At 55.3% G+C, this 24,646-nt stretch overlaps 8 protein-coding genes across 8 annotated transcripts; 5 read left to right on the plus strand and 3 right to left on the minus strand.

The window, feature by feature from the left end:
- Positions 1–664: 664 nt before the first annotated feature.
- Positions 665–1,786, plus strand: H257_06387 (hypothetical protein; the record flags this gene model as incomplete). The annotated part of the gene is made up of 3 exons (XM_009831587.1): positions 665–797; positions 892–1,031; positions 1,538–1,786. 3 exons carry the CDS (start codon positions 665–667, stop codon positions 1,784–1,786), a joined length of 522 nt encoding a protein of 173 aa, XP_009829889.1.
- A 92-nt stretch (positions 1,787–1,878) lies between these two features.
- On the minus strand, positions 1,879–2,636 carry H257_06388 (hypothetical protein; the record flags this gene model as incomplete). The annotated part of the gene is made up of 2 exons (XM_009831588.1): positions 1,879–2,224; positions 2,509–2,636. The coding sequence occupies 2 exons, from the start codon at positions 2,634–2,636 to the stop codon at positions 1,879–1,881; spliced, it is 474 nt and encodes a 157-aa protein (XP_009829890.1).
- A 623-nt stretch (positions 2,637–3,259) lies between these two features.
- Positions 3,260–5,254, plus strand: H257_06389 (TKL protein kinase; the record flags this gene model as incomplete). Its single annotated transcript, XM_009831589.1, has 1 exon — positions 3,260–5,254. One exon carries the CDS (start codon positions 3,260–3,262, stop codon positions 5,252–5,254), a length of 1,995 nt encoding a protein of 664 aa, XP_009829891.1.
- A 467-nt stretch (positions 5,255–5,721) lies between these two features.
- Positions 5,722–7,564, minus strand: H257_06390 (hypothetical protein). Its single transcript, XM_009831590.1, has 5 exons — positions 6,943–7,564; positions 6,584–6,880; positions 6,430–6,527; positions 6,254–6,361; positions 5,722–6,123 (listed from the first exon to the last, which is right to left on the minus strand). Exons 1-5 carry the CDS (start codon positions 7,552–7,554, stop codon positions 5,799–5,801), a joined length of 1,440 nt encoding a protein of 479 aa, XP_009829892.1. The 5' UTR covers positions 7,555–7,564; the 3' UTR covers positions 5,722–5,798.
- Positions 7,565–8,662: 1,098 nt separating this feature from the next.
- H257_06391 (hypothetical protein) lies at positions 8,663–11,393 on the plus strand (the record flags this gene model as incomplete). The annotated part of the gene is made up of 5 exons (XM_009831591.1): positions 8,663–9,087; positions 9,134–9,547; positions 9,601–10,068; positions 10,117–10,997; positions 11,048–11,393. Coding segments are annotated over 5 exons (2,480 nt in total), but the record flags the coding sequence as incomplete, so codon positions are not given.
- H257_06392 (hypothetical protein) lies at positions 11,242–16,262 on the minus strand. Its single transcript, XM_009831592.1, has 4 exons — positions 15,686–16,262; positions 15,307–15,627; positions 12,659–15,255; positions 11,242–12,499 (listed from the first exon to the last, which is right to left on the minus strand). The coding sequence occupies exons 1-4, from the start codon at positions 16,190–16,192 to the stop codon at positions 11,518–11,520; spliced, it is 4,407 nt and encodes a 1,468-aa protein (XP_009829894.1). The 5' UTR covers positions 16,193–16,262; the 3' UTR covers positions 11,242–11,517.
- A 646-nt stretch (positions 16,263–16,908) lies between these two features.
- H257_06393 (hypothetical protein) lies at positions 16,909–21,005 on the plus strand. Its single transcript, XM_009831593.1, has 6 exons — positions 16,909–17,459; positions 17,507–17,808; positions 17,875–18,575; positions 18,640–19,344; positions 19,399–20,568; positions 20,630–21,005. The coding sequence occupies exons 1-6, from the start codon at positions 16,921–16,923 to the stop codon at positions 20,876–20,878; spliced, it is 3,666 nt and encodes a 1,221-aa protein (XP_009829895.1). The 5' UTR covers positions 16,909–16,920; the 3' UTR covers positions 20,879–21,005.
- A 1,574-nt stretch (positions 21,006–22,579) lies between these two features.
- On the plus strand, positions 22,580–24,469 carry H257_06394 (hypothetical protein). Its single transcript, XM_009831594.1, has one exon. It carries the CDS (start codon positions 22,658–22,660, stop codon positions 24,419–24,421), a length of 1,764 nt encoding a protein of 587 aa, XP_009829896.1. The 5' UTR covers positions 22,580–22,657; the 3' UTR covers positions 24,422–24,469.
- Positions 24,470–24,646: the final 177 nt, after the last annotated feature.

A 24,646-nucleotide genomic window follows, 5' to 3' on the forward strand; every position in this document is an offset into this window, starting at 1 on the left:
AACGGACGATTAAGGTCTGGGATCGTATTTCGACAGACACGATTGTGAAAGCCTTTGATAAAGCGATCCCATCAGTACTTGAGATTTAATTCATAACAATTTGATGGTCATGTATTGTGTGAGATTGTTGCGGACACTCGAATATGCGCGTTATCCGGTTTTGCGACGCGTGCGACGCGCATTATCCGGACTCACTGACTTTAGTTTTAGCCAATACATGTCGTCTTCACGGAGTTGCACGAAGTGATTTTCATTATATTTTGATTGTGCGCCATACCACTGAACATAGTATTTTCAAGTCATGGGCAAAAGTTGCACTGGCCGGGTTTTACCGGCAACCACTGTACGTGTACGGTAGTAGTATGACTGAATACTGTACAGGTTAGCAAGCTTTGGCTGTACAGTACATGAAATACATTATTGTTGTAGCTACGCATTGTACGGTAGCTACAACAATAATAGTGGGTGTCAGAGTTGCCACAAGTTCAAGGCGACAAGTTACGAGCTAGTTCTAATAATAGCCAATAGCAGACCTCTGAGTGTATATGTACTGTGAAACCCCTGGCAACAAGTTCAAGCGACAAATTGCAGCATGATGGTGAAGATCAGTGACCGGTAACTCACTTTGCGGCATACACGCTCTCAGGTGGAACGTCGCCGGATCATGCGACTTTGCCGCGACCAGTTTGATGAGAGTGACAGTGACGAAGATGACCTGAACCACGAGCTCCTGCACATACTTCGCACAATTAAGCACCAGCGTTTTTCTGTCGTGCGGTCTTGCGACCCATTCACGCGTACACGGTTTCACCATTTCTTGTACGAAATCAAGAAGTCTCGTTTCCGCAAGCTGTTTCGGATGGAGCGTCGCTCTTATTGAGCAACCGTCAGTGTTTGCGGTCGTGCGTGGCAAAGTCGCCAAAAGCCCAGTGTCCCACCACTTGCTCGTGTTCTTGAACTACATGGGAGCGAATGGAAATGCCGTTTGGAACGAGCACATGGCGTCGTTCTTTGGCATTGGTGCCGGCACAGTCAGTCTATTCATTGGACGTACCACCGATGCCATTGTTTTGCTGCGTGGTCAATTCATATACTGGCCGAAACCCTTTCAATTGCTGCCGAAGTTAAAAGTATGTGTGGCTTTTCGAACTGCGTTGGTTTCATCGATGGTACCTTTTTTCCGTTTGAGTTCAAGCCCATGTTGCATAGTGAGGACTACTACTCTCGCAAGGGGTGCTACGCTGTAGCGGCTCAAATTGTTTGTGACCACCGCGCTATCATTCGCGACATTTACACTGGTGGCCTGGGTCAACTCACGACAACCGAATTTGGCGCAACAGCAAGTTGTTCAACCTGCCAGGCAATACTTTGATCGGAGTCAATATTTGTTGGGTGATTCTGCGTACCAAATATCTACTTGCCTGGTACCTCCATTCAAAAACCAAACTCACCAGGCCATGGAACATCACAAATCGTGGTTTAATTCGCATCTTGCAAAAGGCCGTATCAAAGCTGAGCACTCCATTGGAATGTGAAGGGCCGATTCCAACATTTAAAACGAATTCGCAAAATTATGGATCGAAAAGCTGCCATGACGTCCATCATCAAAACAATCATTGCGGCATCAATCCTGCACAACATTTTGGTCACCGAGAACGACATTGTCCCAGCATCGTGGATCGAGCTACAAGTCAACTGCAATTGCAATGCTGATTTGCGTGGGTGTCGAGTATGTTTTCCCATCATTACAGTGGAACATGGCGACGCAATCGAGAGCGATGAGTGACAAACGCAGTAGTATAGTCGAACAAGTTCTTGTTGACACGGGCTACCGCTTTTAACAAATTACGTTTTCAATTTTCCAATTCAAAGAGTTTATTACATTGGACATGCTAAATTGATGTCGACATCAATCCACCCCCGTTCTTTTAGATCCTTTCGTGTTTGGATCTTTCGAATGCGTGCATCAACTTCTTCAGTTTCACGCGCAAGCTCGAACTTCCAATGCGCTTCCTCGGCTTGGATCGTCAAAAGCTGAACATTGAGTTTGGTTTCCTCCGTCAATCTGGCCTCGCGTCGCTTGACCACTTCCAGCTTCTGCTTCTCCGCATCATGGGTAAACTCCAGCTGTTCCTTCTTCAACGCATACGCACGCGCACTGATCTCGCTCCAGTCGTCCATCTTCGCCGCTGCCGCCGTCCTCTTCTTGGCTGAATTGCATTGACTGGAGTCGGAGGAACGTCTTCATCGTTCCAACTACCGTCTTGCATGTTGTCACTTGTTATGAGTGGTGCTGTCGACGCACGATCCCGCATCACTTCGTCCAGCACATAGTAGTATGGACAAAGCCGTTGTACCTTTATTTGGGTGCTGTCCTCGTCGACGATGCCCTGCCCAGTGTTGGCAAGCCAATCGCAGGCAGAACGATACGATTGCTCGATGTCGCCAATCTTCTGGACGACGTCCTTGGTTGTACAATGGTGGATTCCGTTGCTCTTGATCCGTTACACAATCTCGGAGGCCAGAGACGCCTTGGTCGATCCGCTGTGCTTGTCGCCGCCTTTCCATCGCACGTAGTTTGTCTCCAGAGACATCCACGCAATCACAGCATCCATGCTGGATTTTATGTCGCCCATCGCATCTTTGGTCGATAGAACTCTCTTGGATATAGTTCGCTCGGTCGAGGCATCAGCTCTCGAGGAAGCTGCCTTGCGTGGTGCATATCGAGGTGTCTGGTCGCTGCAGGTGTGGAGGTTGGATTGTCCAATCGCTATCTAGATCCTCTCAAATGCTATCCTTCGAAATCGAACATTTTCCCTGCCAGACTCGTTACTTGTCGACTTGTCAAGAGTTTCTGACAATTGCATTATTTCTATTTCAACCAATCAAAACAAATTTTGTTATTATACTTGTTGCCACGAACTTGTGGCAACTCTGACACCCACTAATGTACTGTAGCTCCATGTACTAACATATGTTAGACGTGTAACTGACCGAGCGAAAGAAATGTCACATTGTACTGATCGAACGAATATACTCCCCTCGTGCAGTGCAATTTGACGAGATTGCTTGATCCCACTTTTCAAAACACAGCATTCATGAAAAGGCGTCGGATTATTGCATTTAACGTGTGTAAAGGAACTTCAACGTCCGTTGTTTAAACAGCATCTGGCCAGCAGGAAATTATTCCGTCGACAATGTACATGAAATGGAGAGATGCGGCCAACGCGACGAGATATCCCACGTTTCGTTCCCAACCATGTCGACCACATGGCTCGAGAGCTCAGACTACGTGGGTCGCTTCAAGGCACTGGAGGCTGCGAACGTGTCTGTCATAGCTCCGTCCATCCCGCCACCAGTCCACGTCCACCAGCGGCTTGAAGCTCTGGACTTACGGTGGTCGCAGTTGACGCCGCACGCCAAGCACGCCCTCCTGTGGGATTCGGGCGCGGTATCGGCTTCCGAGGATTCATATGGACAAGTGTACGTTTCATGTGGGATGTCCATGAGTGATATTGCCATCTCGAAGAACTCGCTTGGCACAGTGCTGCCCACGACCGACTGCCTAGGGCCACATGGTGTGACGTACGTGCGTCAAGTCGGCGCGGTCGCGTCCTTTGGAGCTCTGGACCGCCTCACTCGATGTACCATATCGGACGCCCCATGGCCCAACTCCAACGCCACGACCAGCGTCGTCTACTCCCAAGACGCGTTGCTTCCTTCCGACATTCCATCGCTGCGAGTGGTTCTACATCGCGACGAGACCGGCGCAGCTCGGCCTGCCATCCACTCATTCATCGACGCCGCCACCTCAACGACTTTGTCCTGTCCACTCGTTTCCCAGTCGGTGGGGTTGGTCATACTGTGTGGCTCTAGGTCCGCCAACACCACAAGCACGTGCTTACCCACTGCCAGTCCAGCCATGGCGTCGTGGCTGTCATCTATGCGTACGTCGTTAGCAACTACAGCAACTCTGTTATCCTCGTCTCAAGATGCAGGTCGAGTAGTCTCAGCTCCTTTGATTGGCAGCATCGCAGGTGGCTGTGTTGTTATCGTCCTCGTGGCGCTGGGGTGGTGCCTGTATCGCAGGTGGAAGCAACGCCAGGCTTTGAACGGATTCACGTCGGCGTTGCGGCCATTCACTCGCCCGCCACCCCTCCCAGCTCACTCTATCTCAAATGTCCAAAACGGAGCCGCCATTCAACCTTATGAACAGCCGCCCTCGACCCCGTCCACCGTCCCCCCTTCAGGACCATATTATCCCCAACACCACAATCGTCCGTCGACAGACCACCCGCGCCCCAGTCATCTCTCATCACTGGCGAGGAATCCATTCCAGCCGCCGTCTCATAGTAACCTACTCGACCAGGTGAATCCATCGGCCGCCTTGGCCAAACTCGATCAAGTTCCAAGCCACCTTCGCCTGCCCTTCGACTCGATCACGACCACCCAACTAGTGGCCACGGGCATCCGCTGCAAAGTATACTTTGGCCGGTACAACCACAAGCTCGTGGTCGCGGTCAAAACGATCACGCTGGACCACGTCCATGACGACGAGATTGTCGACGCGTTCGCCGAGGAGATCCGTCTCATGGCGTCGTTCCACCACCCAAACGTCGTCGCACTGTTGGGGTTTGCGTGGGACTCCGTGTCGCTTGGGTCGCTCATGGCGGTCACAGAGTACCTCTCGCAAGGGAATCTCTCGCGCTTCTTGACCGACAACCCATCGTTGCACTGGGACCTCAAGGCATCGCTCGCGCTCGACGTTGCGCGAGCGCTGCAGTACCTCCACAGTCTGCTCCAGCCCAAGGTCATTCATAGAGACTTAAAGCCCAAAAATATCTTGCTCGACTGGCCGTCCGCCAAGTTGTCTGGCTTTGGCGTGTCAAGGGAAGCCATGGACGACGAGACCTTGACCGCGGGGGTCGGCAGCGTCTTCTACATGGCACCTGAAGCCCTGCGCAGCGGGTACTACTCGGTGTCGGCGGACATGTACTCGTTCGGGTGTGTGCTGTGCGAACTGGACACCCAGCGCCCGCTCTACGCCGACATCGGCGTGCCCGCCAAGCGTATCATGCACTTGATCCTCGAGGAAGGGCTCGTGCCGGCTGTGACGGCGGCGTGCCCGCCGGCCATCCGAGCGCTGGCGCACCAGTGCTTCCACCCAGATGCTTCCCTGCGGCCCACGGCCTTTGACGTTGCGCGAGACCTGGACCTGTTTGTCCATGGTGACGTGGGCGGCGGTCTAGTCTAGTGCAGTTAGTACATACTGTATCTTCAATCATCGAGGATGCAATATTAATATTATGAATTTGCTACAAATTTACCCAGTATCTGCGCGATTCGTAAAACAGGTCACAAAATGTCCTTGGCTTTCCCGATTCCGCACGCCGAGTATTTTGTTTATACTATTAATAGCGATAAATCCAGAGTACTAGAAACGGCAAGTCGGGGGGGGGGCGCAAACAAACAATTCGAGGGTTAAGGGCCCCACCGTGCGTTGGGTCCATTGCCAATTCGTTTGTCGATGGGTATATATATAAATATATCGGGAAAAAAATATCCAGTTTCACAAAAGTTGTTTTCTTTGACAGATATTTATTTACACGATGTATGTATATATATATGTATAATATATTTCCCATCCTAACAACAATTCCTAGTTTTATAATCGAAACCAATTACTAAGTACCCAGTATCCCACACACGTCGTTCCTTTGTCGACAGATATTTATTTACACGCTGTATATATATAATATATAGTATTCCACCCTAACAACGACTCCTAGTTTATAATATCACGCGCCGATCGTGGACACATCTCTCAACGCGTCGTGCTTCTTGAGCACTGTGAGGCTCGTGGTGGCGGGCGGGGGCGCGCGAAGGGACTGCCTCGTCGTGCCGTTGACCGCCGTGAACATCTTGGAAATGACGCTCATGATCCACTGGTTGGCCTGGGTTTTTCGGTTCTTAAATCGGGAGGCCGTCAGGTCGTGGTTCGTGGCGTCGTCGTCCGCGTTGCTCAGCAACTCCCCCGTCTGTTGGCCATTTGAATGGTCGGTCCGGAACTTGACAAACACTCTGGCGTGGGTCGTGCCGTCCGGATTCGGCTCAAACGACAGCCTACCAAAAATCCACATATTATTCTAATAAATCAACAACTCGTAAAGAATAATAATATATATATATATTTATCCTAATTGCAATGGATTATGGAAAGTATATATATATGGGGATATTGAACTATATTTACCATCCCGCGATACTGAGATCGCACATGCCATTCGACTCGATGGGGTACAAGTTGTCTTCGCTGATTGTTCGAAACGCAATGACCGATCGATTACCCTCCATGAACCGGCTACGTGACGTCGTTATTCAATATACATAATATAATAATAGATAAATAATATATATATATATATCGACCTCTGGAGCATGTTGAGGGTCAGCGGCTTGCCGCGCACGATGCCGTCGTCGATAATAATGCGCGTGTAAAACGTGTTGGCGTCGATTTCTTCGAGGCGCTAAACCATATGATTGGTCACCATTTCGACCTTTAACGCGTTGAATGGCGGCGTACCAGCGTCTTGCGGGCGGCCGTCGGGTCCGACTGGATGCGCGTGAACGAGTCCCAGCTGGACTGCGCGACCTGCTGCGCCGGAAACGTCCAAATGTGATTGCGTACCAGGTCCACCGTGTTGTGGCCCAAGTAGATCTTGGTGTCTTCTTCGATGTGGTTGCCCACATACGAATGCAAGTACGTGAGTGCCACGTCCATCTTGCGCTTCATCTGGCCCATGATCCAGTCGTACCCGTTGGCGCGGACATCGCGGCATCCCATCAGCGTGTACATGAGGAAAGGTTCGTTTTCGAGGATCTAACCGTCGTCGCGGCATGTGAACAGCAACGATGGACTATGGGGAGCGAAGATGGACGTACCACGTGGCTTGAATGCATGCAATGGGTGGCGGTGATGCGCTTAAAGTACATTTGAATGAGGTCGCGCTGCGAATGCACGGTCCGCAGCAAGATCCCGTGCTCGTCTTCGGTGTCGGTGCGCTTGCGTTTCTCCGCTTGCGACTGTTCCTTGAGCTGTCGAATAGCCGACTCGTCTCGCTTGCCTCGATGGTCCCCTCGGCGCGCACTACTTGCCTTGAGGGCGTTCAACTTGTCTTCGAGTTCCACCACTTCGGTGCGCAGGTGGTCGTTCTCGCTCTGCTTTCGTTGACGGTGGCGAATGTTGTTCAAGCGATGCTTGTTCTGTTTCTCCTTAAGCCTCCTCAATGAATCCTCTTCATTTGATGCTGCTTCCTTGGGCGGCGACCGCTCCTCTGGAACCTCGGCCACCACAGCCTCCTCCACTTTGTTGTCGTCGGTAAAGTCCATGAAGTACTGCAGGATCATCGCGTCTGCACACTCATCTGCGATCGACTCCATGTCTTCTACCAAGACGGTTGCTGCTGCGTTGTTGAATTCACCTACATCTTGCTTGTTTGCGATCGCCGCCACAGCGGCCGTCCTTCCTCGGCCCTTGTAGCCCTTGCCCTGCATCCGCGCAACGGCTTTGTCTCTGAAACTTGATATTGACGACCCGGTATCCGGATACCCGGCTGCATTTACCTTTATAGGCCTCGTCCGGATAATAGAATCATACGGTGTTTTGATTGGCCAATTTGATCCTTGGCTGGAATTGGTTGTTTCTATCATTGGTGAACGCAGCTCTTCATTTGCGTCCCGGCCCTCCAACAGGTAACAACTCATGCAACGCTTCGACGCAGGGCGTTGATGCTGTATGTGTACGTAGCTGCAAACAGTTAATCCAGTATGACCAATCTGACCTACACCCACCCCCGTACCTACGGCAAGGACTCCAAGCACTGCCGTGCTTGCGGCACGACCCGTGGTTTGATCAGCAAATACGGCTTGAACTTGTGCCGTCGCTGCTTCCGTGAACGTGCGACCCAGATTGGTTTCGTCAAGGTAAGCATTTGTGTTGCAGGTGCAGGTAACGACCAAGGACGGTGGAGATATTGATTTGGCCTCGTGGATTGTGTGTAGTACCGTTAGAGAGCTCCGGCGAGTCGTCGGATGCGAATGTGCGGGAAGTCTTGGAAGGTTTCTATCCCATGCATGTCGTCCGATGCTGCAGTGTTGCGAAGGAACGTTTAAGGGACACCCAAGGAGAGCCTTGACTGTATGATATCATCGATAATACCGTGGTAATTACAGTCGCTGCTCTTTTTCGTCTGCATCCTCCCCCTTTTGCTGTAAAAACAGTCGTTGGTGTCATGTCGTCAATCCGCAAGCATTGCTTGTCGTTCAATCTATGTGCTCAAGGTTCACGATGGAGCGATAGGTCGAGAGGATCGGTGGAAATAGAGATGCCAGTGCAAGGAGTAGGAATGGGCGACTGCGATACTGTAGCTGTCGCTAAAAGGCAATATATGGGGTCATTGCAACGGATACATGTTGGTTGAGCTGGAGCATCATAGCTATGCGCAAGGCGGGCGTGCTGATCGGTAGCATTGACGGACGACATCAGCATGACTTGGCAGCTGGAGTGAAAACAAGGTGGCAGGCATTTCTCACCAAGGTGACATCCGGATAATGTCCGGATATAATCGACAATTTCGAATCAATCTGTGCATCTTCAATATGGGCATGATCGATTTGGACAACGAATATGCCCTGCTTCGAGCGACGGCAGATCGAGCATGGGAGATCGAGAAGCGCCTGGGAATGAGCATGCCGTTAGGTACGTTGCACAGCGACGATCCGGCAGAATGGCGAGTGGGGAACATCTCACGCAGCGTCGCGACCCGCATCGCCCACGTGGCGACATGGATGAAGGACCCAAAGGAACGAACCAAGCGGCTCCTGGCTGCAGAAGCCAAACGCGCCGAAGCTTCCAACGACGATACACATGAAAATGGCGGAGATATCCTTCCTCGTCGAGTCGCTGCCCTAGCAACACCGAAGCCCCAACAAGCATCGTCGAGTAGGCGATTGTCCGACGTAAGCGCAACCATACGCCCCAGTACCACCCAGACGACCCCATCAACAAGTGTCCGGCCACCAAGCAAGGTAGTTTCATTTCTTTCAGTTGGTCGCTCATGGTCATGGTACGTAGACCTGGACACGACCGAAGCCCGCGCCACCAGTTCCCGTCGACCTCCCGTGGGAAGCAGCAAACAACCTGCCGCCTGCGAAAACTACCAACCGACTTCCATTGACCAACAGCATCCCTCTCATTACGCCATCACAGCCACAGTCCCAATCTACGAAACACTCTTCGCCGCGTCTCTCTCCATTGCCCAAATCCTTGCCCGTTGAACACACAGAATCGCCACACGTCGAGCCCAAGCCGCTTGAACCGCCACCACCGACGACAAACACATCATCTTCTTCGAATCCTCGATCGGCATCTCCACCTCCTGACGAGTCCAAGCATCCTCGTCCGCCTACTCCACCTACCATGCCACGCCCCGTACAAGCAGCTGCTCCAACCAACCTGCCGCCTCCACCGTCCTCCATTGGCCCGCAAGTACGCATCATGTCCACCTTACATCATCATATCCCTTGTGTCCATCCATGTAGGTCCTGTCCAGCCATCGGTCCATGCCGTCGGCCGCCTTTGGGTACGGCACGGACGTGAATGCAATGTGGAGCTTGCCGTTTCTCCGTCGGCTCTTCCATGACTTGGACGGCGACCGCGACGGGTTTGTGTCCAAGCTGGAGACGTCCATCGGTCTGCACCGCTTGCACGTGTACGTCCCGCCGCACCGTATCGCAACTTTTTTCAACCAAGCCGCAACCTTGTCGCAGCGCAGTGTCGTCAACTTTGACCAGTTCAGAGCGTTCGTGCTGGCTGCCAAGGAAGCCAACTTGCAGCCCCCTCAACCCAAGCAGACCCGCACAACGTCATTACCCCAGCCCAGGGCGCCGCTTGTCGTGAACGATGGAGGGGGAGGGGGTGGTTCGCTAGACATTGAACAAGTGCTGCCGGATGTGATGGCAGCTCGAATCATGCAGCGCATGGACGAGACTACAGACATCGACCCAGAGGTACTAGTAGTACTAGTAGTAGACATGGTTACTGACATTGACGAGTAGGTTGTGCGCGAACTTGCTCGCGAACTGATGCGAGAACACTTGCTACTTGACTCACCCGAGGATGCGACGACGGGGCTGGATGGGATGCAAGCGGCGTTGGCCACTCAGTCCTCAGCTGTCGAGATGCATCCCGTGACCACGGAAGCACATGTTGTGGACCTGGTCAAGGCTTTCATGCTTCAGCACATGCGGGAACACCAGCCAACCCCATCACCTGCGGCGCCATTGCCAGTAGAACCACTCGACTCCTCCCATGACAATGTCGATGCTTCACAGGTCGCAGAAGTTCCTCCGTCCGTGCCGTTGGAAGCGGTTGACATCGTGCCAGTGTCCAAAATGGAGCAAGCCACCGACACATCCGACTTAACTGATGTGTTTGCACCAGTGTTGACAGTTAAGGAGATGGCGGAGGACAAACTCATTCGGAATTTGGCCGATTTACCAGGGAAAACGTTGCTTGGGAAATTGCTCCATTGTGACGCCATTGGTGAGTGCAACGTACAAGTGGACGACACGCCGCCAACGTCCCTGGCGGCCACGCTTCGACGCATGCGAGCCATTCGTTTGCGCAACACCGTACCTCCGCCACCACCGCCACCGCCCATGTCCCCTCGTCCTCCGCAGCATCACGACCATCTACCGCCCCCGCCGCCTCCTCCAGTGTCTCCTGTGGGTCGGCATCCAACCAATCCATGGCAACCGTGTACCCCATTAGCACAAGAACAACAGCCGACACCATCTCCAGCCCATCAACGTGATGAACCACCAGGCACCAAGATGTATGCATTGGGCCCCAAACCAACGCTTCCCGTCGTGCCTCGTAGTGTTCGATCGTCCAGTTGCAGCATTGCCAGCAGCAGTGTCGACCACGATGACTTGATGTACGTATATATTGGCATCTAGACCTGTCTAATCGAGTGAGTTGCCGTAGCGACGAAGACTTGATGTCGGAAGGTGAAGTGATGCACGTGGACGCGCTCAGCGACGGCGAAGTGGACGGCGGACCTGCCCATACGACCTACTACCACCTCCACAACCCCCGACGACATGGGCAACGTCCGTCCCCGCAATCTTCCCAGTCCTCCCTCGAGGAAGGCCAGCTGCAGACGCTCTTTGTGCCAGCGCCGCCGGACGACAACGCATCGAGCAGTGGCTCCATCGAGTCGGGCGAATACTATATCGCTTCAGAACAGCCTAGCTCCTCTATCTATACCCTCAACTGAATGAATTGCACCTCCCTTCAAAACCACAGTGAAAATGCAATACATGTATTCAAGACACATCAAAGGCCAATTGAGTACTCCTCCTCCCACTCTGGTCCAGGTCGTCGTCATATACATACATCGATCGGTGCAGTCCTGCCTTTGAAACAGCCCCACGATGCCCGCACGCTGAACATACCTAATACCCGTACGAGCGCTGGTACGAGTTGGTTTGGCCTGGGACAAACGGCGCCGGCGGCTGGTTTGCCCCAGAGATCGTGTACGTCTCCGTGACCGCCAGCAGCGAGTCATTGTACAAGCCGATGGTAGTTTCCAGGTCCTCTTGGCACTGCATCGCACGGGGGATGAGCTCGACGTTGGCAAACGGGTTGTCCAAATTAGCACTCATTTGGAGCCGCGGCTGCAACTGGACACACACCTTGAGCAGCGTCTGCACCTCCTGGTTGCGCCGCAAGTCGCCTTGGGCGTTGCGGATCGCACTCAGCAGCACATGCACCGCCTCCTCGGTCTGCCCGAGCTCTTCTTCGTCCAGCGGGGTCGGCAGCTCTGTCGGCAACCGCGCTTGTTCGCGCGCCGCGAGTGCTTCCGCCCCTTCCAAGTGCACGTTGGACGGCTGCACGCCGCCTTCGATGCCCGCCAACATGCCCAGCTGGCGCTGAATCTGCTGCACTTGGCGCGACAGGTTGAGGAATCGGTCCAGTTCCGGCACCGCCAGCGTACTCGGCAGCCGCGCGCAAATGTCAATCACTTCGTTCATGTAGCGCTCGAGGCCCTGCTTGCGCTCCTCGACAATCTCGTTCGAGTTGCCCGTGCGACCGGCAAACATGCCCCCCAGCCGATGCTTGCGGGGGAACGACGGCAGCGCCGCCACCGTGGGCGGGATCTTGTGCTTGAGGTCCTTGTGCAGCTTCTCAAACACGGAAAACCGGTGCGAAATGAGCCAGTACGTCGGGGCACTCGACTCCTTGGGCTGCCACCCACACCGAAGCACGTACACAGTGTACTCTGCGTAGTTTTCATCCTGGAGCATCTGCGTGCCATGCATGCCGCACTGGAAGAACCCGCCATGGATCGATACGCGCGCGCCGTCCATGGTAAACGTCCCCGGCGGCGTGCTCAGCGCCAGCGTCGACATGGATCGCGTACGGGCGCCATAGTACCTATGGCCACACATACGATTGAGCAATCTAGCTAGCTACCACCATCCAGTCCCAATCAAGTCAGGCTAGCTTCCATCTCCACCAATCGACAAGAGTTGGCAACCATCCACGCAGTTGATAGCCATACGTTTCCAGTCGATATTTGTACATGTATCGTACCGATGGTCGGCGGCCGACCCATGTTCGCCGGCAGCCGCCGTGAGCATGCTGCCACATTCCGTGCAGTTGTTGCCGTTGGCCGTGTTGTTGCTCACGCCGCACGCCGGGCATCGGATTTGAATACCGTAGATTTGGGTGTTGTAGAGCCGGTTGAGCGACTCTTGCTCTTCGGCGGTGAGCACGGGGCCGGCGGCGGGCGCGTGGTCTTGGGGCGCTTCCAGCAAGAACGGAATCAGCTCCTCGTACTCGGCCTGGTCGATCGCGCCAGACAGCAGCAGCTCGTTCAGTTGCTTGAGCTGCTCCTTGTTTTCGGCGCTGATGTTTTCTGGGATCTCCACCACGCTCACGTTGCGCCCTTGTGTCGAGTTCATCGCGTTCACGGTGGCTAGTCCGCCCAGGAGACCCGCCGACAGCGCCGCCGCATCCAGGAGTGCCTGCTCCTTGCGCTTCTGCGCTTCTTCGCGCTCGCGGATCATGCGCATCTCCAAGTCGTGCGCTTCCTGCATCGCCTTGCGCTCGGCCTGGCGCTCGTGCTCGACGGCCGCCGCCGCTTCCGTCGCCGCCAGTTCCGCCTCCCGGACCGCCACTTCGGCGGCGCGGGCGAGGGCGATGGCTTCGGCTTCGGCGCGCTTGGCGTCCTCCTCCATCCTGCGCCGCTCTTCGTCCGCCACGGCGCGGAGTTGGGCTTCCCGAAGCGCCTGGTCCGCCTGTCGGCGCGCTTCTTCCGCGGCGCGCTGGGCGGCTTCCTGGGCCCGCTTGGCCTCTTCGGCCTGGCGGCGGCTCTCTTCGGCGCGGGCGTTGGCGGCGGCGATCATCTCGACCTTCTTCACCTTGAACGCTTGGCGGCCCTTGTGGCCCCGGAACACGGATTGGATCGTGACCGCCGCCGCCTTTTGCTTGAGGAACTGATGGCGCACCGAGAACCCTCGCCACCAGATCTGGATCCGACGCACCGCGTCCTTGCGGTACTGGATCCGACGCAGCATGGACTTCAACTCGAGCTGCGACTGGACCTTGGCCAACGCCACGCGCCACCGGCGGCGCGCGAGCCACAGCTTCATGCGCCCGACGATGCGCGGTCCGTCCGTGTTCCAGTTCAACTTGAGGATCGCGTCGAGGAGGCTGATCTTGCCCGCCTTGAAGAACAACTTGGAGATCCCGAGCTTGAACGAGTCATTCGGAACTTGAAACGCCCACAGGATCGCCGTGATCAAGGTCGCGTCGCTCTGCTGCGAAAACAGCCGCTGGGCGTCCGGCGGCATGTACTTTTTGTACGCGCCGACCAGTTCGCTGTACGCGACGCGGGTGGGCAGACCCACCTTGAGCACCTGCGCGGTCTGCATGATGCCCTGGCACCGCAGCTGGCCGACCACGTACCGCGGGTCAAAGTACCCGACCTTCATGAGTGCGTTCGGTTTGATGCACCGGATAAAGTTGCACCGCGTGCCGTCGAGGGTATCGACCAGTTCCTGCATTTGCTTGGTGAATTTCGCCGCGACGCTCTTGAGGGTCTTCTTCTTGCCGGGCGCGACCGCTTTTTCGTTGGCTTCTTCGGCAAACAAGTCGCGCACGACTGGAAACGACGACGACAGGAACAGGTCCGCCATGTCCTTGGGGATCGTGTCGTTGTTCTTGTCGATGAACGCGCCGACGGTGTAGCTCACACACCCGGCAAAGTGGCGCACGATGAACATCTCCTGCATGTCCTTGGGATGGGGGCGAGGGAAGAACGGGTTCTTGTCGTGTGTGCGATGCAGCAATGCCAGGAACTTGGCGTCGGTCGGTTTCGGGTTCGCCGCCTCGTTGTCCAGCAGCTGGAGGATACCCGTGGGTTTCGACGCAATCAGCTCGACGCACTCGCGGTTGTCTGGCCAGTCGATGCGCCCCACCGTGATGCCTTCGCGCTTGTACAGCTCCATTTCTGCGATAAACACTTGGTTGTTGAACGTGCGCTGGAGCACTTCGTTCGTGTAGTTGATCAGCAACTGCTCAAAGTCGTTGCGCTGAAACGACTCGAACCCAAAGATGTCGAGCACGCCAATGTACGGCAGCGGCTGCGGGTCCTGCCCCAGCGAAATGTTCACTTGCGAAATGATCCAGTCAAACAATCGCCCGTAAATCGACTTGGCAATCGCGTCGCGGGCATACACGGCGTTCTGGGCGTTCCGGCGCACGACAAACAGCTCCCCGCGTGTGACGATCTCGCGCTCCGTGATGACCTTGAGCATGGCCTTGGCGTCGAGCCCGAGAAGGGCCGCCGCCGTCGTCAGCGCGTGCACCGCGGCGGTCGTTTGGACGATGGCGGCCTCGCCTTCCGCCGTATCTTCTTCGTCAAACTCAATGTTACCCATGTGCAGCAACCCCGCGACGATTGAGAAGATGGTGTGCTGCTTTGCGTTGTCCATGCCGACGCAGCTCAGCCCGTGCACGACGGCGTTGTAGTTGGCCTTGTCGTTCGTGTCCTCGGCCACGTAGCAGTTGCTCTGGTTCAAGTAGTGGTAGTCTTGGGGCCTCGTGAGCTTAAACTCGGCCTTCGACTGCACCGACCCGCCTTGGAGCAGTTGGTAGAAAATGTGAAAGTTGCGCTCGCCGTCCACCTACAGACCCGATAAACACATCGTTGTATGGTAGAGGGGTGGCAGGCACACCTGGTACACCAACCGCGACTTTTCCAGCAAGTACGTCTCCACGAACGCCCCCGCGAGCTTGAACGTGCCATCCGACGTGAACTGGAGCTTCATGAACTTGCCAAAGCGCGACGAGTTGTGGTTGCGCAACGTCTTGGCGTTCCCAAACGCTTCCAGGATCGGGTTCTGCTCGATCAAACGGTTGTCCAACGAGTTCGAGTTGTCGTGACGCGCCGCGGCGAACTCGTCGACTTGCGCGGGGGTGGCCTTCTTGCCAAACACACCGCGGGTGGTCAAGTGCTTGAGCACGATCTTGGACGACTCGGTCTTTCCCGCCCCAGACTACTCACACACACATTGTATAAGAAACGGGAGATGGGATAGACCATGGAGAAAGTACCTCGCCGGAGATCACCACCGACTGGTTCGTCGGCATTTCGCGGGTGGAGTTGTACACCATTTGCTGGTACGCCATTTCCGCGATAGCGTACGGATGCGGAGGACAGTTGGAGTTGTTGACGATCTCGCTGATGCGCGGGTCGGCGAGGGGGCGCAGGGGGTTCACGGCGATGAGTACGTTCGCCATAAATGTGTACGGGCGCTGTCCGTCGAGCTTGGAACGTTCCGACAGGTTGTGCAGGACACCGGGCTCATGGATAAAGTAGAGGGCAGTCATGTCGTCGGTGACGCGCGGGTTTTGTGGCAAGGACAGGCCGCGGTCCACTTGCGCTACCTTGTTGTGTGAGTTGCGCACAGTGACCTTGAGCCCCCCGATGGCCATGACGGAGCCCAGCTCCCATACTTGGTCGGCTCCAGGCACCCACACGGAGTCCCCCACGTTGATGGGCATGTTCTCCACGTTCTCCTGCGTAGACTGCTGCTTGCTGATCAAGCCTGGCGTCGCCATCGTGTCGTCGAGCAGTCAAATTCTGCGGAAGTGGGTCAACAACCCAAAATTATATTCATTAACAAACCCCCACCTCAGCTTAGAACCGGTGCATTTTTTTACTTTAGTTTTGTTACCCCTCGTATCGATCTTGCTACCGTGACCAACATTCTACGGGTCAATCGCAGGAGACGGCGACCACACTAATGATATGACGCTTACTATTCAACCTTCACCTTGTTTCCAACGTCGAGCGGGTTTAGGTACATTTGTCACATCGCTCGACCCTTTGCTTCATCCTCGATAGATTGACTGCGTCGAGTCGTGAGGGACATACAATGACACCTTCAAGTGTAATGTCTACGGTGAGCTAGGCAAGCTGCGTTGCGTTTGTTACATTCAAAGTGGTTCAATTTGTGCTGTACCATCAACACCAGATCCAAATTTTATCTTGATCTCAGCATGTATGTCTTCCTGCCGGGACCCCACATCGTAACGGTAGAGATCGCTGAATCGACATCGGATTGGTGGAAAAATGGATTCTTTACAGCCAATCTAATCGTGCCATCGAGGTCAGGCAGGCTTGACGAAGCACGTTTTGATTGGTTACAATCTGACCAATTGGAAGCCGTACGTGGGCGGCCTGGGGCTGGCAGGCAACTAATTTACAGTGACGTAAAAATTCGAAATAATATCTTGGAGTTTGTAAGGACAGGTTTAACCTTCGTTTCCATCTCATTTTGGAAGCCATGTCGTTGCTCAAGGAAGTGAATGCGTCTGCAACGGTGGCATGGAGTCCCATCAAGCACAGAAGCAACTTGATTGCCCTTGGGTCCAAGGATGGCGTCGGTGTCGGCTTCGAGAGTTACGGGGGTGAACTGCAGCTCATGTCGATGGACTTTGCCGACGTCAGCCCGGCCCCGATCCAACTCGGGAGTATCAAGACATCGTCGCGCTTCTTGTCGCTCTCATGGGCAGATGTCGTACGTCATCAAAGTTCCATGGAACTTGGTGTGTTGGCGGGTGGGATGGCCGACGGAACAGTCAACATTTGGGACCCGTCCAAGATCGCGGCGAACGCGCCTGCTGAAGTCGGCAAAGTGTCGCGACACAAGGGACCTGTGAACGCCGTGCAGTTCAACCCACACCCAGAGATGTCGCACCTGTTGGCGTCCGGCGGTGGCGATGGTGAAGTGTATGTGATGTCCCTGGACAAGCTGAACGCCCCTCAAGTGTACACTCCTGGCGGCCCCAACTACACAGCGACCCCCGGCAACGAAATCACATGGTACATGCCTTCTCTCCATGATCGTATTTTCATCTCCCTCATTCCAGCTTGGCGTGGAACACTCAAGTCGCGCACATTCTCGCGAGCGGGTCCCAGAACGGTTCGACAGTGGTGTGGGACATGAAGTCCAAGAAACCTTTCTGCGAGCTCAAGGACATGTCTCGCTCTCCCGTGTCTTGCGTCGCGTGGAACCCGAACGAAGGCCTGCACATCATCACAGCGTCCTCGGACGACCAGCGCCCCGTGCTGCGTCTGTGGGATCTTCGATCGTCGACGTCCACGCCGCTCGCCGAACTGCACGGCCACACGGCGGGCATTCTGTCCATGTCGTGGTGCCCCAACGATGCTGGTACGTCCGTCCATCCTCCATCACTCACTCGTCATCGCCATGCCAACTCAACTCTGTCTACTGTAGGCTTTGTCTTGTCCAGTGCCAAGGACAATCGCACGTTGCTGTGGGACCTCTTCACGGGGCAGCCGTTCTTCGAACTGCCGTCGAACGTCCCTACCCAACCCGTGGGCGGTTCGTTCTTCTCGGGCGGCGGGGGCGGCCAACGCCGGTTCAACGTCCAGTGGTCGCCCAAGATCCCGGCCGTGGCGTCGGCATGTACATTCGACGGCAAGGTCCAAGTGTGGGGACTCACGGGCAGTGGCACGGGCGCCACCCGCGCGCCCAAGTGGTCAACGCGGCCAGTGAGTGCTTCGTTTGGGTTTGGCGGGAAACTGGTGGTCACAAACGCCCGATCGTCCACTCCTCAACAACAACAGCAATATGGCCAGCCCAAGGAGTTCCGCCCCGTGCACATCCACAAGATCTCGAGCGACCCGTCGATTGTAGCTGGCGCCGACTTGTTGGAGCAAGCATTAGCCCAGAAGGACTTTCAACGGCACTGCGATGCCAAAGTGGCCAGCGCCAAGACGCCAGCGGACAAGGCGACGTGGAGCTTTATGAAGATCCTGTTTGATCGGGCGTCGGCTCGAACGCAGCTGCTTTTGCACTTGGGCTACGACAGCAACCAGATCAAAGCCGACGCACGAACGTACTTGGGCAAGGACGAGCCGTTGGAAGCCGCCGACACGCCCGCCCCTCTACCTCCTCCCCAAGCCCAACCAACGGTATGTACGCACTTGTATGAGTGTCGTGATGCCAGGGGTTTTCATTGGAGTCTTTTTCCACTAGGTGAGCGCCGCGGATGTGTTTGGCGCTGCGCCACCGCCGCCGGACCTCACGCCTCCTCACACACCGCCAAAGAAAGCAGGCGCCATCCCAATCGACACGAGCGAGCGGATTCAAGGGGCACAGGGGCCGACGTACACGGAAGCGTCGGAGAGCATCATCAAGCGGCTGCTTCTCGTGGGCGATTTTGACGCGGCTGTGGATGTGTGCTTAGCCAACTTTCAGCTGGCGGACGCGCTCCTGTTGGCATGCCAAGGCGGCGAGGAGCTGTGGGTTAAGACCCAGGAAGCGTGCTTGGCGGCGGGCAAGGCGCGGCCGTTTATGAAGATCGTCAAGGCCATGATGAAGCGCGACTTGGCGGCGCTCGTCGCCGACTCGGACGGCCACCAGTGGACGGAAACCCTCGCCATCCTCACGACATATGCGACCGGCGACGAGTTTGGGGTGCTCGTGGACCAACTGGCGGCGAAATTGGAAGCGCTCGGCGATGTCGCGTCGGCCACGCTGTGCTACATGTGCTCGTTCAACGTGGAGAAGACAGTCACGGCGTGGGTCAAGGAGGCGGCGATCGAGTCGAAAACAAGAGATTCGGTGCTGGTGCTGCAGGATTTGATCGAAAAGGTGTCCATCTTTGCCCAAGCGTCGGACAACCCGGACCAAGAATTGAACCCCCAAGTTGCGAGCCAGTTTGCTGCGTATGCGTCGCTGGTACTTACATGTTTCCCTCGTTGAGTGGATGATATTCACGGAGCTTGGCTGTAGATGGCAGGACAAGGGCGACTCGATATTGCCGGACGGTACGCCAAGTATGCCGACGTAAGCTGCGCGATCATCCGAGACCGCATCTACCACGCCGCCCCCAACCCCCAAGTCCGTCCGCCGCCGTCGCCGTTTACAGAGCAGGCAGCAGCTCCTGCCAACCCCCGCGGCCAGTACCAGGCTCCAGCGACCGCGGCGTACGGCCAACAAGCTCCTGCTGCGACTGGAGCTTCCCGTGGAGGATATGGAGCTGCTCCTCAACCTGCTGCCTACGGAGCTACTCCTCAATACCAACAGCCGCAACAACAACAGTACGCGAATTCGGGCTATAACGCCCAAGCCACGGCGTACCCCACTCCTGCGACTCCTGCTTACAACACCCAAACCACTCCTTCGGCGTACCCGTCGCAGTACGGACCTAACGCTCCTGCTGCCGTGGGTGGGTATGGCGCCCCCAGCGCTTATGGCTCGTCGCCTGCACCTACTGCTGCTTACGGTGGCACACCTACTCCAGCGTATGGCACAACCCCCCCTGCACCTCAAGGGTATGGTGCTGCACCCACCCAAGGCGCGGGGTATGGAGCTCCTGCACCTACGTACGGAGCGCCGACCCCTGCCTATGGCGCTGGTGCACCCGGTGCGCCGTACCGCGCCCCTTCCGCAGTTCCCACTCCAGGCTACGGCGGCCCTGCTTCTAGCTCTGGGGGGTTCCAAGCGCAGCAGCCTCAAGGGTACGCTGCCGCCGCGCCTCCTCCCCCGGCGGCAGTCCCTGCGTACAATGCGCCCGGCGTCGGGTTTGGCGCGCCGCAGCAAGGAAGCGCGCCGCCTGCCCACGGCGGATTTGCGCCCCCCGCGGCCGCCGCGCTGCCGAATCCGTCGTCCCGCATTTCCACCATCCCCGTCGACATCTCCAAGGGCAAAGCCGACGGGTTTGTCAGCAGTGTCGGCAACAAGGACCTGATCCGCAAGTATGGCAACTCGACCAACGCCATCTTGTCCCCTACAGAGAAGGAAAAGGCGGCTGGCTTCCACAACCAGCCGAGTCCCGCGCCGGTGGCGGCCGCCCCGGCCGTCGTGCTCGGTGCCACGGACAACGTGTCGGCGGAAGATTTGCCCATTGTCAGGGGCTTCAACGACCTCGTGGCGCTGTTGGAAGGCTCCCAGCTGTCCCCTGTACGTTTTGTGTTTGAATATGGCAGTAGGATGGACGTTTTTCACGGTTTTTGTTGCACAGATTGAAGCGAAGCAGCTGCCCGAGATCCAAAAGAGCAAGGATTTGCTCTTCACCAAGCTCAACACGGGCGAATTGGCTCCGAATGTGGTCAAGAGCTTGCATGATATGGTGCTAGCATTTGCGCGTCAAGACTTCCGCGCCGCCGGACAGATTCACACGTCTCTGACCACGACCGACTGGGCCCAGCACAAGGAGTGGCTGCGTGGGGTGAAAACCCTCATCAACCTTGGCGTCAAGCGCTTTAGATAGAAGATCCCCCCAGCGTAGGACATGCACATTCCAGTCAGCCTAAATATGACGACTTTTGTTTATGTGTGACGTGGTTTGGTGCACGTACTGATGTACTAGTACTACTAGTAGTAACGTAGATGGCCAGTTTATGGTGCACTTGAAAGAGACTTCGTCGTAGAATGCAGCTTACTCGTCTCCCAGGACCGGGATTTCAATTCTGAAAAGTGCTGCATAAAGCCGAAAGGTTGGGCATTCTTCTGATTATTTAATCGGCTTGAATAGGCTTCAGCTTAGCGTTCATTTACTTCCATTCCCCTCAAGTCAAGGCAAAATAGGAGGGACGGTTTATGGTGCACGGTTTAAGCTTAAAATATGTACGCTGTTTTTGCTTATTTTTTAGTGATTTCATTTTTCTAGTGATTCGATTGGCTACTCCAAAAATCAAGCAATTCCATTGACCAATTTCAGTGCACCTTAAACTGTCCCGTGCACCATGAACTGGCCATCTACGTTAGTAGTTAGTATGAGGGGACCAGCTAGCACTAGGTGTCCCAAAGTAGAGGACATCTGCGCTGACCATTCCGTGTCCCACATAAATTGCCAAGGCAAAATGCCGTTGGGATCTCTACTTGTCAGGTAGAGAGTTAGTTTCCTTACTCATTGAGTTTAAGCCACTTTGGTATTGGTTATGGCCACGAAATAGCTGCAAATGCAAACTCCCATTGGTGAACTTACCCTTTTCGTGGCCAATCAAATGACGAGTTCAAGGAATGACGTTTTCCAGTTAGAACAAGTTGACTTCATTTGAAAAAATCAAGCAACTAAACTTCAAAATTTAACTTCACAGCTGGCAATAACGTCAGCTGACTCGAGATTTTAGTCTCAGGACGACAACCTCACTGGTGGCGCGAGGTACTACAAGTAGCGTACAAGGAGTTCAGGGGGGGTGCTTTGAGTGTATAGGAGTACTTTGTTCAAGTGGAGAGGGCAGGAGCAGACTGTAGTGAGCAGCAGAAGGGAGAACTGGAAGTGAATTACTTCTGACTGCGTTGAAACAGCCGATCAGAAACTAGGCTATGATTGGCCACGAATCCTATGACGTTCCGTGATGAGATGTCTGTGCTGACTTCTACCCGAGGAAAAGCCTCTAAACGGCCAGCAGACGCTGCTGCTTGCTCAGGGCAGTGGGGGTGTTCTCTAACAGAACAGGGTGTTCTGAATATTCACGTGTCCACCATTTATGCTCATACAGGAATATCCCATGATGTACGACCAAGAGCTTAGTTTACGTACGGATGAAAGAACATATATTCAATGTGCGACCTTCTTGACCAGATCTCGCGTTTAAGTGGTGATTTCAGGGGCAAGACAGTGTGAACCTCTGTGCCATTTGAATTTGAATGGCCACGACAGCCGAGATATTGCTGCTCAAAACAGGCTCCGTAAAGTGCAGATTGCAGGATAGCATCGTTTTGTCCACGGAGGACTCGTCAGAGCTTATATATTTTTTTGCAAGGAGGAATGACAAGCATCAACGCCTCACATACTGACATTTAAATCAGTTCAAAGGTATTTACTTCACAATTGTATATGGATTAAGTTCCAGTAGGGAAAATCCATGTCATCCTGCCGTGTCCATGATTTGAAATAGGATAACGTATGTGTACACCAATGCCCAAACCATCGAAAATTGATCGGTTTCGAACGCATGTGATCAATCGAAAGTTGACGGATGGATCGAGCGAGGGTCGCTGCTTCCATTGATCAACTTTCTTCGAACATCCCTGACAACCAAACATGGCCATCGACGCTGCTTTCCTCGACGTCAGTGCCGACTCGGCCCCGCTCCACCCATGCACACTGAGCTGGGACAACCTCAACTTCAAAGTGACCGCCGGTAAGGTTAACAAACGCATTTTGCGCGACATCAGCGGCCGTTCTGCGCCTGGCCAAGTCACCGCCATCCTGGGTCCGTCGGGCAGTGGCAAGACGACGCTGCTGGACATCCTCGCCGACCGCGTGTCGAGTGGCAAGATCTCGGGTGACATTGACGTCAACGGCAAGCCTCGCGACAAGCACTTCCGCCTGCTCGCGTCGTACGTGGCCCAAGAAGACTCGCTCTTGGGTTCGTTCACGGTGCTGGAAACCCTTCGGTACGCCGCCAAGCTCAGCGTGGCGTCGACGGTGTCGGCCATGGAGTGCGAAAGTCGAGTCCAGCAAGCCATCAGCGACATGGGGTTGCGCTCGTGCGAGGACACGATCGTCGGCGACATCTTCCGCAAGGGCCTCTCTGGCGGCCAAAAGCGTCGCCTCAGCATCGCCATCGAGCTGCTCAGTCACCCCACGATCCTATTGCTAGACGAGCCCACGTCCGGGTTGGACTCGGCGTCCACGTTTGCGCTGGTCCAGTACATCGCCAAGCTGGCCAAGCAGAACCGCACGATCGTGTGCACGATCCACCAGCCCAGCTCGGCGGTGTTCAACCTCTTTGACAACGTCATGATTCTGTCGCAAGGCCGCACCGCGTACTTCGGGTCGCCGCAGCTCTCGATAGCCCACTTTGCCAACCTTGGCCACCCGTGTCCGCCGTTCACCAACCCAGGCGAGTTCTTTCTCCAGCTCGTCAATACTGACTTTGACGGCCACGAACACCCCGCCGTGATCGCCAAGGGGTTTGCCGCCAGCGATATGCACAAGATGCTGCGTGCCGCCATCCAAAAGGACCGGGAATGCCTCGGCAGCCTCGCGTTTCCCAAGGCAATTTTCTCCACGGACCTGCGGCCGTCGGCGCTGGACCAGCTCAAGATGCTGTTGCACCGCAACTCAGTCAACAACGTGCGCAACCCCGGCGTGTACGGCGTGCGCCTCGTCATGTACATCATGCTGTCGCTCATGGTCGGCAGCGTGTACGTGGACAACACGAGCGAGCAAGACCTGACGGCGCTGCTGTTTTACGTCCAGGCGTTCCTTGTGTTTATGAGCGTGGCCGTGCTGCCTTTCTTCATCGAGCAGCGCGTCGTGTTCAACCGCGAGCGCGCCAACAACTCGCTTAGCGTCGGCAGTTATGTCGTGGCCAACTTTTTGGCGGCACTGCCTGGCATCTTGGTCATCGCGGTGGTGTCGTCCGCCATTGTCGTGGGGCTCGCCGGGCTCAACTCGTTCGGGTACTTTGTGCTGAACCTGTTTTTGAGCTTGGTCGTGGCCGAGTCCCTCATGCACGTGCTGGGCGCGACGGCGCCCCACTATATCATCGGCATTGCCTTGGGCGCCGGAGTGTTTGGTATGTTTATGCTCGTCGAAGGCTTCATGGTGCCGTACCAGTCGATCCCCGCGGGCTGGCGGTGGGTGCATTACGTTGCATTCCACAGCTACTCGTTCAAAGCGTTCATGTTCAAGCAATTCAAACCCATGAACACGACCGCGTCTCGGGCGATTCTCAAGCGATTCGACGTTGAAGACGTCAATGTCGACGGGTACATGCTCGTGTTGGTCGCGTACGCGTTGGTGCTGCAGGCGTTGTTTACGTTCATCTTGTGGAAGTGGCACACTGGACGTCGTTAGAGCCGTAGAAATCTAATACTTGTATACTTCTGCTTGCCTATCAGTCGCCGTAACTAGTATTTATTTCCTCAGGGACTAGTGGAACATATAAGCAGTACACTCGATTTCGCCCACCTGAAAACTAGGCATTCATGAATGAACAACAGTGTGGTCGTCCTTTTCACAGCCGATGGTGGCGCTCGCAGCACGATGATCGGACATCGGCAAGCTGTTTAGCTGAAGGTA

This window comes from Aphanomyces astaci (genome assembly GCF_000520075.1).
Source record: "Aphanomyces astaci strain APO3 unplaced genomic scaffold supercont1.12, whole genome shotgun sequence".
Taxonomy (NCBI): Eukaryota; Oomycota; class Saprolegniomycetes; order Saprolegniales; family Verrucalvaceae; genus Aphanomyces; species Aphanomyces astaci.